We start from the raw sequence: 17,121 nt of genomic DNA on the forward strand, positions 1-17,121 counted from the left end.
TCCTCTACTGCCAGCCTTACCATACACTAAATATGATGGAATACAATTAAAGATGGAGCTAATGGGCACTGTCTTTACCAAGCCCAGAGCAATAGCTCTTATTAGGAGTTCAGCTGTGCCCTTCATTTGGGAAAGCCCTGAACTTTTGATCATCTAAATGTATTAATTCTGTCTCATCTGCAATGACGCAATTTTTAGTATTTTTCTTTGCCTGTGGGATTGACTTACTCTGCTGTAGCAGACGTCCTCTTCTGCTTTTTTTCAGAGTTGACTGCTGTTCTCCATCTCTCTGTACAGCAAAGATGTAGCTGATTTGCTGCTCACTATAGAGCAACTAAAATAGGATGGAGAACCTGAGTCCAATATGCAGGTTCCAGAAGCAGTGGCCTCTAAATGCAGGTGATCCTGTCAGCCAGCCTTAGCATATGTCCCTTGTCCGAGTGGACAGCATTGCACACTGTGTGGCTGCACAACTGACAGATTATGTCTCTGGGGGACAGGACTTAAGTTAATTGTGCTGATCATGAAATTGTTTACCCAAAGCAAGTTGTCTCCCAGCATAGCCACTACTGATTTCTGACTGGGTCCCTCCATCTTCCCAAGGGACACTAGTTAAGCCAGACTGAGGTGAGCATCTGCTAAAACTGGCTTCCCTCCTCAGCTCTGAGAGGTACTGAGCTGATGGGTTTTCTGCACGGGACACACTCATGTTGGTGCCTGGAGGGAGTGCAGAATCCTTTTACTTTTGCATGTCCTTCCTGCTTCAGGAAGCAGGAAGCACCTGCTTCACTGTTCCTCTGAGGCTCTTTCTCTGCTTTACCCAGTTCTTGTCAGCTGCTGTGTGACACCAGTAGGCTTGCTAGGTCTATCTTTCATTTCTTTCTGAGAATTCTTGCTGTCTTGCTTCGAACTCTCTTGAGTTTATGTGCCTTAAGTTTGCACTCCTCTGTTCTATAGGGAGGTTAACAGACTTAATCTACCTGTCTTCTGACACCTTCCTTATTGTTATTAATAAGAGAAATTTGCAAGTGTGCTATGTTTCTGAGAGCAGAGATGGTAATTTTTCAGGAACAGATTGTACAGCAGTCTTTTCAAATATATGTCAGTTTTTAAAAATTTTATTTCTCAAACATCACACAAAGTCTTCCAAATGAACACATACTTGAATTGAGCAATAGGTATCCTTTAAAAAGCATAGGCAGACAACATTCCTCTTTTATTCCTTTGTCAACTCTTTCCAGTAATATTTAATATTGTATCAGTCATTTCATATCCATCATTCAACAGCTGACTGCTTATGCAATTTACTGTCTGTATTGCTGTAAGCTTGCGTATATGTTTCTCTTGCGTACTAAAGTAAAACATTTTTAAAACATGAGTTATTTTTTATAAATATAAATATTTAAAACTCAGTGTTTCACAGATTACATTTTCCTCAGACTTTTCTAGCTAGGGAATGAAATGTTTTAACTTCTGGAAAGTTAAGTGCTGAAGCTGTTGACTTATCTCTGGGACCAGTCTAACACCAGGTAGCTAATATGCAGACTTTTTTCAGAAAGAGATAAATCCTTATGCTTTAAACAGTCAAGTTCATTAATTGGTTAAAGATTTGAAGGTCTAGCTCACTTGCCTTTGCTGTATAAGGAGAAATATTTGTGTGCTATCTTCTGATCTCTTGGTTCACTAAGTCAACATGAAGTACGTCAATAGAAATAAAATTAAATATGAAGAGGAAAGGTGGAAACTTTCAAGTCTGTTATGGTTTAAGATCTCTTTCTTGTTTAAATGTTTTTTATAACTCTCCAATTTATGTAGTCTAGTCAGATTAGAACAGACTCAAAAGGAAAAAAAATCAGGCTTTCGTGAGAGTATCTGTTCATAATATTTTGCAAAACTACATATGTATAGCAAAGATAACAAAACCACCTGTATTCATCAAAAATGTAAGAAGTTAATTAATTAAGAAGTTTGAAGAGTGTTTCTATTTGAGAGTTGTAAAAGAAGAACTAATTTCAGTAAATGTTTGTTTTACAGAACGCTGAAACCAAGGTAGAGGAAGCAGCTAAGGAGAGCCCGAAAGCAGCCAGACTAACACAGCAGTCATCAGAGGATAATGAAGTATTTGGTGAGTTACTGTGAAAAGTGGAAAATGTTATTTGATGTGTTAATACAAAGGGAATTCACATCAAGATCTACTGATATATTTAATGTTGAGGTACCGCATTTGAGTGCAGGCTGTACAGAGACCTGAAAAGATGGAGGAAAGGACCAAGAAGAAAACAAAGAGCTCTCAGCAGTCTAAAACAAATAATCTCTGAGGAGGAGAAAGATTGAATCCAATTGTTTGGCAAAATTAAAGGTTTATGCAGTAAGGGAAAACAAACTTTTCTCCATCCATAATGGAGAGGATAAGCAGTAGATTCTTAAAACTGCAAAAAGAAAGATGTGATCAAATGTCAGGAAGGGAAATACAGAAATAAATACTGAAGCATTGTGATACATCATCTGGAAAGTGTGCAGATTCATCATTGCAGGCCTTGAAAAACAGGTTAGACAAGTAACTGTCTAAACTGATGTAATCATCTTGTGCCAGAAGGATAGACTGTATGACCTTTGAGAATTCTTGGAGGCCTAGATTTTAAATGAGCTTCTCTTGGTATTTTCCTCTGAATCCCTTCCCTGCTCTCCATATAGGTTTTGCTGATATTTTTATTATTTGATCTGAAAGCCACATTTGACCTTTTCTTCTGCACTGAGTTTTGGAAAAGACTCAGGGAATCATAGAATCACAGAATATGATGAATTAGAAGGCGCCCATCAGGAACACTGAGTCCAACTGCTGGCCCTGCATAGAACACCCCAAAAATCACAGCATGTGCCTTTATTGTCCAGACACTTCTGGAACTCTGTCAGGCCTGGTGCTGTGAGCGCTTCCCTGCAGAGCCTGTTCCAGTACCCCACCACCCGCTGGGTGAAGCACCTTTTCCTGATAAGGGAAACCTTATTGTTATAACTTTAGGTTGATTTTAGGCTAATAGAACTCCAATAAAGAAGCAGTAGTCCAACATTAGCTCAGAAGAGGTTAGGGCAGGGCTGGTCATGTGGATGTTACTCAAATTGACTAGCTTGAAAACTTTTGGATGAGTGCAATATTTTTGAATACCATAAGGATTAAGGATTTTTTTTTCTTTCAAGGTACAAAAGGAATGGAGCATGGATAATTAGTCTTTCTTACTATATAAGGAAACCACTTGAACTGGTTTTGTGTGAAATCATCCTTTCTCAGTGAGATAATACAGTGTGATTGGCACATGAGCCTGAATCCTTGGTATGAATGTTTCCAGTGCTGATCATATAGTGCCAGTGTCTGATGAATCCACAAATGGACTTTAGAACCAGCTTTCAACTTTATTAAATGGGTGCTGAGGCTAATTACCTCATTTCCTTGCCATTTGCTCTGCCAGTTATTTGCAGTAGATCCAGTATGACTGGTTGTAAAGCCCCATGGCACGGCATAATGTGCATCTCAAACTGTGCCTTTCTCAGTGCAGATCTCTCATTTCCTTTCTATAAGAAGGGTGGAGACAGCAAAGCAAGGAGATCTCCATCTGCCTCTTTCTAGCAGCAAAATCTCAGGCATTTAAACCTTCTGTGTTTTTTGATCACTACTCCCATGTTCCAGTGAGCTAACCCAGTAGTTAGTCAGGCTTGTGGTTCCATGTGGGAGCTGTGAGTTTAAAGATGGGAATTAAGCATGAAGTTCACTGTTGGTAGGTTTAAACTCACCATCCAGTGATCCATATCCTGGATCAACAAATTCTTTAATTGAAGAAAGTCAACATACAGCATGCTGTGTGGTCTTTAAAGCTAATGATTTACTAACTGCTAAGTATTTCCATGTTCTGAATCTGTGAACTGAGCTGGTTATCTAACATAAGACACTGATCAGCCTTTGATAACTCCACACAAGGAGGAAAATTTCTTTCCAACCCCGAAACCAGTCAGACTACAGTATCTTATATCAACCCTCCTACCATTTTCGAAATGACAGTCTGGGTTTTTTTTTTTAATTTTAAGATTAGGTCAAAATGGGGGTAAAAAAAGATTAAGTATGATGCAAATTGTGTCTGTCTAAATCTTCTTTTACCCTGGTCAAGTGAGTAAATCAAAGTGGACTGAAGATGCAAATGAAACCACAGTAGTGAGAATCAGGGAGAATAATTTCACAGATACAAGTTTCATGTTGTCTTGAGAATGACTGCTGTATGTGCCTTTCCCTGCAGTTCTGGAAAATTTCTTAAAATACTCTTACGTCTTATAGGGATAAAGAATAAGTTTGAAGCAGTTTTCCCTAGGTGAGTTATTTGTTGTTCTGTGACTTAAATGATTACAGATCCTGCTCAGTTATTCTCCCTCTGGCTTGATCTATTTCAAGCTATCCCTCATTTCTTTCTTCTTTCCTTTTCCCCAGTGATGCTAATTATACCGAGCATCAACTGTGCACCAATAGTTGATTAATTTATAGCTCCAGCTTTGACTAGAATCCCTCTTCTGAAGAATTTTTAATAGCCTCCAGTCTCTTGGAGAGGATGCAGCTCAGCCTTCCCTTTTCACAGAGATCACTCTCTTCTCTGACTTTCTTATTTTCCCCAGAGACCCCTTCCCCCAGCTCTCTCTGGACAATGCCACCCCCTACAGAAAGGTTAGCCCGGGCAGCAGAGGAGCCTGACGAGGCCTCTGAGCCCCCTTTGAAGAGGGGCAGCATCACTTGGGAGCCGCCTGCCTCTTCTGGGTGCTGGCAGGAGCCGTGTCCCCAGCTCCGCTGGCTGTCCCTTGTCGCTGAGCCACCCGGTGGCAGCAGCTGCCAGCCCCTGGCCGCCACCAAGGCTGCACTGCCAGCTCCAAAGCTCTTCAGCAAGGAGGCAGAAATCCCTTGATTTGTGCTTGTCTCCTCGCTCTGCAGGGTTGGTGTTGGCGTTGGACCAGGTGGCAATAATGACTTTTCAGCATAAGGGAATTTTCTGTGCTCTGGAATTCCACGTGGAATAGATAGAGCAGCTAAGGATTGTTATACAGAAGATACCTGATGAACGGTACCATTTGAATATGACAGGGTTTTTTAAAAAAATACATCCTGTCAGAGTAAATGTGGTTTCTGTAGTCCCTATCAGCTGGGCCCAGGTTTTGGAGGCAAACACATTGTTATTGATTGAAAATATCGCGATGGTAAGGAGCCAAGTGTGGCGTTCTCTTTCAAGTCTGCTAGACCTGGTAGCATTCTTTGTAAATTCAAGCAAGGTTTGATCCACTACTGTAAAGGGACATTTGTAAACACATAAATGTCTGTTTTCCTGTTGTTCCTCTTTGTATGGGTTAAATTTGGGAATTACTATTCCAGGAGGCTTTTTTTTTCTTTTTTTTTTTTTTTTCATTTCTCTTTAATATTTATTTTTAGACAGGGGTATAGATGAAATGACCTTGCCAATGATGAAGCCACATTGTACCAGCTGCTTTATGAAACAAACAAGTCAGGTGTGTTTTCCATTTCAGAGAGCTGATTCTCAAAGGCAATGAACATTTTGCACAGGAGGATGGAGTGGAGAAATGGAGCAGAAGGGTAAGGGTATTGGGAGAGAGAAGACATCACAGTGATGGCATTTGCAGCTATGAAATTCTGAATTGACAAGAGTTAGTTTTGTTTGCCCTTTGAAAGGATTTTCTTGTGGCACCCAACAGAGTTCTGTTGTCTGATATATACTGAATATGCATCTGTGGTGTGGAGCTAGAATGTCTTGCTCGCTACAAACTTCTGTTGAACTTGCACGTAGTCAACATGGTCTCTGTTGCAACCAGTATGTAGTCAGAAAAGGATTGTGAATTACATCTCAGTCCAAGGAAGAGAAGAACATTGCTGGCTATGGTGCTGTGCATTTAAAGAAATGGGTCAGCAGGGGACTCTTAGCTTCTCTTACTTCCAGAGAATATTTTCAGAAGTTTATTTGATCCAATGCTACAACAGTCAGGCAGAAGCAGGGGGGAAAACTGCTTGTCATTCTGACCACTGGAAGGATTGGACCTTCCTTTCTTTGGTGCAACCCCTATTACTTTAACCTGGAAAACGACAAATGCAGAATTTTAATTATACTTTTTTTCTTTTTTTCCTGTGGGATTGAATTAGCATAAAATTACAAGCAAGATTTTTTTGTAGGGGGAACTGTTGTATATTGTGTATTCCCCTTTCTGATGGCAGTGAAAGTCAAAGTGTGGTAACTTTTTGTGATAGAATCACAGAATATTTTGAGTTGGAAGGGAGCTTTGAAGGCCATTTAGTCCTAACCCCCTGCCATGGGCAGGGATACCTTGAACTAAATTGAGTAGCTCAGAACCCTGTCCAACATCACCTTGACTGTTTCTAGGGTTGGGGCATCCACCACCTCTGTGGGTAACACACTCAGTGTTTTACCACCCTCATGGTAAAAAATATCTTCCTTGGGAATACAGAGTAGGACTTTATCTTTTCAAACCAGAAGGTTTCCTTTTTTATCTGGTAGATTAGGTCTAAAATTGTATCTGGATGTGGCCATTTTTCTTCTGGCTTAGAGCTTTCCAGGGGTCCATGCTGTGTGCCTGGAGTTGCACTGTGAGGTGTTGGGTTTTTGCTGTTATTTGGGTTTGGAGGTGGGCTTTTGTGCTTTGGTTATTTGTTGTTGGATTTTGGGGTTTTTTTGGTTGGTTTTGGTTTTTGGTTTGTTTGTTCTTTGGGTTTTTTTTACTAAAAAGACACAAAATAAACACTTTTTTTTTCCCCCTCAAAAAGGAGAGATCCTATTGTAGAGCTTTTTGAGCACCATCTGCCATTCTGCTGTTTCCAGCTGCAGTACTGGGTATGTCCCGAGGTATCTTCTTGTGTGCAGAGCTCAAAGATACAGCAAGAAAATGTACATTCAGCACAGTTCCACAGTGACCCTGACTCAGTCTGATTCTTGCTTATGCTGATGGCTGCTGCTGTGTGTCCCACACAGAATGTCCTGTGGGGAGTTGTGTAAACCCACGCAGCATGAAGAACTTCTCTCTCCATGAGACTTCCATCTGTAGTGGTTTGACAGACGCAGTCACGCTCACTGTGGGTCTTCCTTAACATGGTCCCACTGCATTAAAACACAGGAATTTTTGGATGCTGTGCACGGAATGCCAGTTTGGGGTTTTTTTTTGGTCGTGGAGTTTTTTTGTTTTTTTTTTTCTTATTGATAGTTTATAAAGTTTGACTTAGAAAATGAGAGAATTTGTATTCTGGTCTTACAGCATATACTTACAAAGTTGGGAATGTAAATTATTGTGTGTTATACCTGTATGGATGTCACTTTTTTCTTGTGCCTGTTTTTGCTTTTTGATTCTTGCTTAAAAAGGGCAGGGGACAGAATGTGAAGGGAGGGGTTGGAAGGCACAAGGCCTTTATCAGGAGGTGAAGCAGTCCTGCCAGGAGCTGGCTAAAAGCTGAGGGTTATTGCAGTTCAGTGATCTTACTGGGAAGCTTCTATCGTTGTAAACACGATCAATTGTGGAACACAAGCCATGACTTTAATGCAAAATAATGGCAAGCTTACACCAAAAAAAAAAAATCAATCTGGTGAGACAGAAAATGGTTCTAAAATAGGTGTTATTACCGTGGTGCAGTTATTTCCTCTTGCCTGAGAGGCAAATGGGGGAATTTAGCGTCCTGTTGGTTTTCATTATAAGCTAGGTAATGGTTCTGGTTTTCCAGCTATCCACATATTTCCACTTTCCTTAACTCTCTTTCCTTTTCCCAGTTTCTTGAAAGACTTGGCCTGTCTGCTTTCATCCAGAGACCACTGATTTATCAAGATTACAACAGCAACCCTAGATTAGCTTTCTGAGTGGAAAGAATAGATTTACATTTTAATAAAAAACCCATATGCAATTTTTTGTGCAATTTGTCTCAGAGGTATGGCTCACAGCTTTCCCTTTTTAGTGTGCTATTTTATACCTACCAGCAGATCTTATCTTTGGGGAATGGGCTGAATCTTGTGTATCTTAACATATCATAAAGTGGTTTTTGCAAACTGAGTGTAGTTTTTATATATGAACATGTGAAGCTTGACGTGCTATGGTAGAAAGAGACCTGTAGGAGTTCAGAGACAACAGCTGGCCAGTTGGTAGGATTTTTTGTTATTTTAAGGTTTGAAGGTTTTTATAAAGTATAGATATTTGCAACTACTATATTTGTTCTGTGGTTGTTTTGATTATGGTTCATTTTTATGGTTTTTCTTTATTTAAAAGTAGCATTTAAACATTTTTTTCCTGGCATCAGTCTGATGCTTTAAACAGTAACTGTAGCTCTTGGACATATAATTATTTAATATGCCATTAATTAATTAATTTAGTATTTTACAGTAGCATCATCTAAATTTTTAAGATTACTTTTACAATGACATTTATGTTTGCTGCAAAATGAGTGCACAAGCACTTAACGGCATTTTAATGACTCTGATTTGGTTCTTTTTACTTTTTTTCTTCTTGTGTGTACCACATGCAAACAACATACATAACAGAGGTCTGGGTTTTCCTGATGTCAGAGGGACTGGATTTGTTCCTTGGGTCATTGGCATAGGCGTGGAGCTGAGACAGTGATGCCTGCTGTATTTTTAGCAGTGGTGGGCTATTCTTGTTGTAATTAGTCAGCACATTAACAATAAATGACTTACTCATTATTTTAATGCTTGCTGTACAGTGTACAGGAGCTGGTGGTTTATTTCCCCCTTGTTTATTCAATAAGAGTGAGTCTGTATGCAAGATGGGGGGAAGCACAATAGGCATTTACCATCCTATTGTTATCCAGAATAAGCATTGTATCCAAATGTAAAAGTGAGGATGGCCAAGGGTGGTCTAATGTCACATGTTTCTGGATGGTGATATGAGGCTTTTGGCTAATTAGCTAGTCATGAAACAAATTACTCCTTTCCCAGTGTATTTTGTCATCTTTGTCCTGTTAGCAGGCTGCAGCCCAAGAGAGTATTCTGTGTGCACAGACTTCCTTAGTGTTCTCTGTCTCTGATTCTTATGAAACACCCTGCTGGGTCAAGGCAGGATTTTATCTGTAAATGAATTAAAAGCGCTTCTGAAAGATCCTTATTTTGGAGAAAGGACTTGCAATGTTGCTGTTGTCTGATTTCCAATTTTGTTGAGGCTGAATAACCACTCAGTTCTGGTTTGAGTGAAAGAAGAAGCAGAATAGTTCTCTGTGGGCCAACCACTCTTCTGTTGGGTTAGCTGAAACAGATGTTGTCATTAAACTTTAATTACAACGTGGCTCACTTTTTAATGCAGTGGCTAGAAAAGAAATAGAAGGAGTTTTTGTACCGTACGTTAGGAGAATATGAAAACAGCAGCTAAGATTTGATAATACTTCTGTGTCTTAAAAAAAAAATACAAAAGCCAGCAGCTTGGGCTTCCTGCATAATACAAGCTATGGAATTTCATTATGTAATTTCTAGATAAAATCCTTAATAGCTGATTTGACCCAGAATAATATCCGATTGCAAAAATTGTGTTAAAACAGTGGATTCTCCTCAGACTTTAAGCAGTCACCAGTTACCCTGGTTAGAAGCACTTTGCTGATGGTTTGGACCCCATCGGCTTGCGTGTCTGGCCTCCATCAGGCTGCCCATAGCACACAGCATGAAAGATATATCCAAGCCCAGAGTTTTTTTCTCATCTGAATGCAGAAGACAGAAACCAAGGGGAAAAAGGGTAAACATCTTGCCCTCATAAATACGATATGTCAGTGCTGAGTTGATGATTCCCATGCAGTGTGTTGTTGAGTGGGTGAAATTCCAATTCCTCATGAGGATCTGGTAGGCCTAAGAAATTCTGGGTTGGATTTCTTAATGATACTTTCCACTCACGCCCACCTTTAAGTCGTGTTCACTCATGATACTGTAATTAGCTCTATTAACTTTGCCAAAACTATAAAGATAGTGAATTGAGCTTAAAAATCAAAAATCCATTGACTTGTCCTTTAAAGGGTTGGGCTGAAATTGGAATAACCTGTAGATTTTCTTATGTTGAGCTTGATGCCCATAGAGTAGGGAAGGGCAGGGAGAGAGCCACTGTAGCTGCATCCTCTTGTCCAGCAGCAGTTCTGCAAAAATTCCTGCTTGAGTGTGTGATGGGTGTAGCTCTGGAAGGAGAACCAAGCTCACAGTGAAAGGATTATGAAAGTAGAGAATGACAGCAATTGTAAACACCCCATGCACACTGTTTTGGTGCTGACCCTAACAAAATATTTTTATTCCTATGCTGGATTAATCTAAATTGTACTTCAGCCTCACATATGGCATTTGCAGCTGTGTCCATAAGACTGAAAATGAATCTGATGGTGGTGGAGAGTGAAAGTAAGAAGAGTCACAGAGCATTTGAATGAGTGAATGAAAATTTGCAGGACTTGGCATCTGCCAGTTTCCCCTTGGCACTCCCATCACTGTACCCTGGAGCTCTGTGAAACTCCAGGGCTCCAGTACCGTGTCAGGCAGGAAATCCAATCCATACTTGAGGCTGTGGCTTTCTGTTACGCATTTGTTCGAGAAGGCTGACTGTGGTTTGGCTTAACTCCTTCAAATGCCTAGGTCAACAGCACTTGTGCAATAGTTCAGTTTCAGGGGTGGGACAGTGGCCCTTTAAGTGCTGACAAGGAGGAACAGAGCAGAAATTCACATCTGAGATAATCCATTTTTGATGAGGAAAATAGAAGTGAAAAGGACTAGTATTTACTGGTGTGCACACACTGGTACTTGTACAGAAACATCCTGGTGGCGACAAGACTGCAGTCGCTCACAAGCCTTGCAAGGGGCAGAGAACAGCCATGATAATGCTGCTCTTTATTTCCAGTGCTGTTCAGAGCAGGCTCCCTCTCTAGAGCCATCCCTATGCTTCCCTTCCCTGTTGCCTATGAAAAGCTTGGCCTTCTCTAGTCCTTTTAATAGTCCCACTTCATTAGAAGGAACCATTTTTATACTGGATACAAATATTTCAATCAAAACAGCAACTTTAAATTAGTTTGAGTTATTTCTAGTAGCTGTCATCCATTGTGAATTTTTTTTTTTCCTTTTTGGTGGTTCTTGCTGTAGCATCTTAAAATCTCTGCTGTGCATCATACTAATCTGCTGCAGAAGGACTGCAGTAAAAATTAGCATTCTAAAGATTAACCTCAGTTGTTTTAACACATGCATGGACTGTGAAAAAATAATTTTAAATATGTTTATCTCAAGTGACTTCAACAGAAACAGTCTACAGATGAAAGAAATTCACAGGAGTTCTTATTTCTGTTCTGAAATATCTGTAATAGCATTTTCTTTTAACCTCTGCTTGTGGAAAAGTGAATGAATGGGCTCTTGAAACAGAAGTGATGATAGGTTTTGGACAATTAACTAAGCCACCATGTTATGTTACAATGAATAGACTTAATTTCATTGGACTCAGTGAAGACAAAATTAAAATATTGATGCTTCTAAAATAAATACTTGACATTTGACAAATGATTCCTTCTTTGAAATAAGCCTGCTTCTCTGAATGTTTATCAGGATGTGGTGACTGTTTACCTTGATGAGACCTCCTGGCTTCTTCAGCACCACAACTCTGCCGATTTTAACAGAGCCGTGCAGAGGTTCTGCCCAAGTTCCTACCGAGGACGATGCTGATCGATGGTAGCTGAAGTCATCAACTCAGCCAGCAGGCTCGAGGTAGCTGCCTTTCACATCAGGCATTGATCATGGCCCTGGGGCAGCTTCAGGCAGGAAGGTATTTCCATTTTCTGGTCTGCTGACGTCTTGCAGCCCAAGGTCAAACAGGTGCAACAGATAATTTTATTCCAAAATGGATGGGCCAAGTTTTAATTGCAGATTTGATATTTATTTCCATGAATGAACTGAGTTTTTTGGAAAACCTTTTTGGGCAGGATTAGGTATAGACATGATAAATTTTTGCCAGCTTTTGCTTCACCTATTCATCAGGTCTAAAATACGCAAGTATGTCACTTTATAAGGCAAGGCTATGGCAGAAGCAGGCAGCAGTGTTATTCTGCTTCCTTTCACTTACTTTCAGGCTGTCCTTTGTTTTGTGTATCATTTTCAATCTTGTGTATAAACTGGCCATCCTTAAAATGACCACAAGACCCTCTTGTTTGGTCTCCAGATTTTATTGCTGTAGTATCACATTCCTTCTGCATTTGTCAACATAGGAAATCTATTACAAAATAGGCAATAGATGTGTGGATTCCAGTTATACAACAAGCCTGAGTGCCCGAGTCAGCATTAAATATAAATTCTGAAAATGAAATTTATTTTGATTTATTTGCCAAAATTTCTTGAAATAATTTTACTGCTCTATTTCAGAATATATAATTCTGATATGAAGCTCTGAAGGCAATTTTTTTTCAAGATTCATACTTAAAATAGAACCTGGAACCACAAACAGTTTAAGACTCCTGAGAAAGGAGAGCTTCCCTCTTCCACCCTTGGTATGAGGCATCAGTGGCTGGCCAACATCAATCATCATGAGCTGACTACAGATGGGGAATAATAAGTGAAAATCAATAGAGGAACTTCACTAGATTTCAGCAGAATTAAGGACATGCTTTAACACTTTGAAATACTGTCCAGGTTTTGACCGAGATATTTTGGCGGATCACTTGGGCAGAAGATTGGGCAAAATAACTGTTTGTCACTCCTCTGTGATAAATTCCCCCAGGTTTCAGCAGAGAGATGTGACTTCCATTTGCCAGAGACAATAAACTTGGTGTTTGTTTTAAAATCAGTGCTCACCTGATTGTAGTAATTTATATTTAGTGGCCTTTTTCCAGGATGAGGATTGGGATGATCAGCGAGATTAAATTGAGGGTTTTTCTAAAAGTGAGAAACCCAGGAGTTAAGACTTCTAAATGCATTCATGCTTGGGATTTTTCTTTTTCAGCTGCTCTCATTATTTTCATGGTGCACAGGATTTTTTTTCCCTCTGGTACTAAAGTACTATAATCCAAATGCAGATTCCCTCCCAGCATTATTTCAGTCACTGAGGAGCACCCAGTCGAGGACGGGACCTCACTGAGCCTGCTGGTCTATAAACATTAGACCATAACAAGGTTGTTACTGCTGATTCCTGTTTCTGAGAGGAGGTGTTTCCCTGCCAGTTAGATGTTTTTACACCAAGCAGGATTTTGCTTTTAACACAAACCAAATTGCTCTAGATTTTTGCAGACTAACTGCAGTTTCATGATAAAACCTGTTCTATGTAGGTAAACCCAGTAGCAGAATCTCAACAGCACAATTATTCTCCATGGATGTGTACTTCATTAGCAGCCTTTCTAAATAGTGTTGCTGCTCTTGACCAGGGTTACAGCTGCAGTGTCACACCTGTGGCAATACACCTCTGCTAGTGGCTGCTCCCTGAAGGCAAGCATTTAAATTATTCCTCTCTTCAGCCCAACAATCCTTTTATATTGAAATTTAATTTGTTGTTCAATTTTGAATAATTCTGAGGAGGGACGAATGTCTTTCTTGTTTCTGAGTTACGTGTTTGCCACCCACGGGTTACTTTTGTTTAATGTGTGTGCTGATTAAAAATGTCTCCTGCAGTGAAAATATGAGGCCTTTTCTACTGTGTTTTCTTAGTTCTCATGCAAAAAGACCCTTTTTAGCTCTATGTAAAGGTACCTATTAGAGGATTTCTGAGACTGAAATGTTCTTGCAAATTAATTTCAAGTTTCCATTAAAAAAGAAAATAAGAAAAAGAAAGCTGTGGAGCTGGCCCCTCGAGAAAACAGAAGTGAATGTCTTGAAATCAGCATTTGATTTAAAATCACACACTGGCTTTGACACCCAAGCACTACTGGCATGGCTTTTCTAGTCAACTCCCTGTGTATTTTCAGAGTATTGTAATCATGTTCTCTATCAGGAAAGAATTGTGGGAAAAGTCAGAATATAAAATAGCTTGACATAGGGAGCTATCTGGAATTTAGAGCATTTTCTCCTCCATCTCTATTAGTCTGCTTGTGTTGACATAATTGTGATGCAACATAAAGACAAGTATTTTTTAAAGGCAAGATTCATAGTTCAAATATCATCATTTAAATAAAAATATAACCCCTCTAATTTAGCTGATTAATTTTCATTGAGGAACTATATAAATACTTGATACTTCTAGTATTTTTATTTAGTTGTTTTATTTGCTAATTTAATTAGTGAATGAAAAGGGACCTGGAGGATCTCAGAATGCTGGAAAGTTGTAATTTTTTCTCTCTAATGTTAAACAGAAAATCTGTGCAAATAGTGACATTTTCATCTGAGTGAAATATCCTAATGTTTCTTCTTTCTAGAATTGCTAATGAGGTCACGTCTTTCTGAAAATTGCGGTTAATTTGCATTAAGTGTAGGGTTTTACAACAGTTCAGACCTCCTTAAAATGTTGTGGCTGCAATAGTGCATTTATTTTAAGGATATTATTTATACACAAAAATAAGGAACCATGCTAGTAAGCTGTGTCTTCCAAAGGGGCAAAGAAAAAAAATTACAACTTGGATTAGGAGGTGGAATTTGATAAAGCATATTTATGTCGTTTCATGCTCTGTGCATTCATGTGTTTAATTCCTAGGCTGGTTTGTGTGTTAATTCAGAGAACAGTAATGTGCACACAGTGGAGATGCATAGGCAATTTCCTTGTCTCTTTGAAGTGTAAGTTGGAAAGCGTATAATTTTCTGTAGATTTTAGCACATAGTACCAATTGGAGCTCTTGTCTATATTCTGCTTCTGCTAAAGTGGCGTGAATCAGAGGTGGCTTGTTTTGTTGTTTGGATTTTTTTTTAAATTAACACATCTATGGGTAAGAGGCTGAGCATCTCATTTTTGAGATTACTGGTAAACAACTTAATGTTTTCAACAAAACAATTCAAGAATCATTAAAGAGCATCATAGGGACGTGACTTGAATGAAATATTATAAAACAAAATTTAAGAGGTAAGAAATAAACCTTGTATGGGAGATTGTAGAACAGGGCAGAATGGAATAACCTTATTCTTTCCTAATTACATTATCTCTGTGTGCAGCTTCTTAGCCTAGTGTTTGGTTTTTGAGTGCAGGGATTTTCCTTGTGTTTTGGAGTGCAGTTTCTTGGGAGATTTGTTTGGGGATTTTGGGTGTGGTGGTTTTTGTTTTGTTTTTTGTTTTGTGGGGTTTTTGTTTTGTTTTTCTCATGTGTTAGTATCTACTTGTGCTAAGAACGTTGAATCAAATGCACTTTTAGGTTTCTGCCTAATGCTTTGGGGAGAGACGGATCAGAAACACATGTGTATCTGTTTTGTCATTCTTAAAACTGCTTCACCAGTCAGCACACAGGGTCTCAAGCCTGGAACTCTTAACTAAAGGATTGCTTGTATCCTAACACCTTTTAAATTAGCCCAGTGGTTGGTGAGTTCGTCTGAAAAGGCAGAAGAGAAATTCCAGGTCTGTGAAAATACTTAACTTAAAACATCCTGCCAGCAGTTCTACCTCGGCCTTTATATGTGATAGCCAACATATCTCAGATGACCTCAACTCTCAGGGGAACATAAGAATAGAGGCATTCTCTGCGTGCATGAGTGGTTGGAATAACACTGTGCTTAGTGATCAAATGAACAATCCCTTTGAGCTTTCGAGATAGTACCCCCTCTCACAGGGCATCGGAAAGCATTTCTTTAACAATTATGCAACAACAAAGCACAATAGGGTCGCTGGTTGCCATGATTTCTTTCTGAGGAGGAAAGTCAGAGTTTATGTTACCTTGTTGTTACTATCTCAAACTAAACCAGTTTGGCAGTTGAGAAATGCAGCCTGATCTGTTACCAGCTCCCTGGTTTTAGTAGAATAGGGTGCTGCAGAAATAAATATTTGAGATTTTTTGTGGTTTAGCCTGCCTGGTGCTTTTTTTTTTTTTTTAATACCTCCCCCCTGCCACCCCTCCAGTCTCTTGTCTGGTGTTACTGCTTTTCCTTAAAGCAGTTTAAAGATCCTAAAACAGAACCACACACTGTGCTTTTCTTATGCTCTGGGTCATTTCTCCAGCCCAGTGGTTTTCCTTCTTTCTGTGACTGATTTCTTCTGTGTGACTATACTATTTTACTGCTGTTGTCTGCTTTTGCTTACCAACAGTCTTTTTTCCCCTGTGTTTTTCTCACCACATTTTCTTCTCACCTTCTCGTCCATTTCTTTCTGCCAGACTTTCTTTAGCTGCATTTGCATCCTTCCATCTGACTAGTTCCTTCCTTTTCTTCCTTATCCTCTTCTCTTTGTGGTCTTCCTTTACTGCCAGGGGATCAGTACTTCAGCTGCTTTCTAGCATCTTCTCTACCAACAAACACACAAAGTTCTTCTGGTGAGCTTCTTGATGATTTACCTGGTTGTTCCCATTCTAAACAATATTGGCCTATCTCTTTTCTTGCATCCCTGATCATAAAAAAAAAAAAAAAAAGGCAGGGGAGAAAGGGGTCAATTTGAAGCAATTTAGATGTTACATTTTTTGATTTTTAAATGATGAATGTGGGACAGTGCAAGCCACATACCAGTGACTATTCCAGCCTTGCACAAATGAATACTGATGAGATGACCTGGGATAATAGCATTGCTCAGGGCAATTGAGGCCATTCTGTTGTAATAACAAATTCTAGTCAAGACAGAGACATATTCCACAACAGGATGTCTTTTATTTTCTTTGAATTTGAATTTGAAAACTAGTAACAAAGCTGAGGTTTTCTTATGTTGTACATGTGTGTGTGCAAACAAGTATTTGTATGACACACAAGTGCAGCAGAATAAGTAAAAATACATGTTATTCTGTGTTCTCTGAGATGTTCATATTACCTAACCTTCTCATTCTAGATGAAGAAGAATAAAAGTTGAAGATTATAAATTGCATTCATTTAAAATTAAGATCTGGAGTTTACATTATTTGCTGATGCAGTGCCCATGCCCTGTTAACACCTCAAGGAAAAAAAAGCGTGCTCTTTAGCAAAATTGCTAGTTCTCAGGCACTGAAATGAGCCTCAATGTAATAATTATATTCTTGTCATAGAGTTCTAC

General features: G+C 39.2%; 1 protein-coding gene across 6 annotated transcripts in view; it reads left to right on the forward strand.

Moving 5' to 3' along the window:
• MBP (myelin basic protein) overlaps window positions 1-17,121 on the forward strand; it is a 137,346-nt gene that overhangs the window by 81,095 nt on the left and 39,130 nt on the right. For all 6 annotated transcript variants that reach the window (XM_058833673.1, XM_058833672.1, XM_058833671.1 and 3 more), the window contains one exon: window positions 2,035-2,125. In XM_058833673.1, the coding sequence (XP_058689656.1) occupies window positions 2,035-2,125 (91 nt within the window). The remainder of the gene's footprint in view (window positions 1-2,034; window positions 2,126-17,121) is intronic.

Source organism: Poecile atricapillus, chromosome 2, assembly GCF_030490865.1.
Source record: "Poecile atricapillus isolate bPoeAtr1 chromosome 2, bPoeAtr1.hap1, whole genome shotgun sequence".
Lineage (NCBI taxonomy): Eukaryota > Metazoa > Chordata > Aves > Passeriformes > Paridae > Poecile > Poecile atricapillus.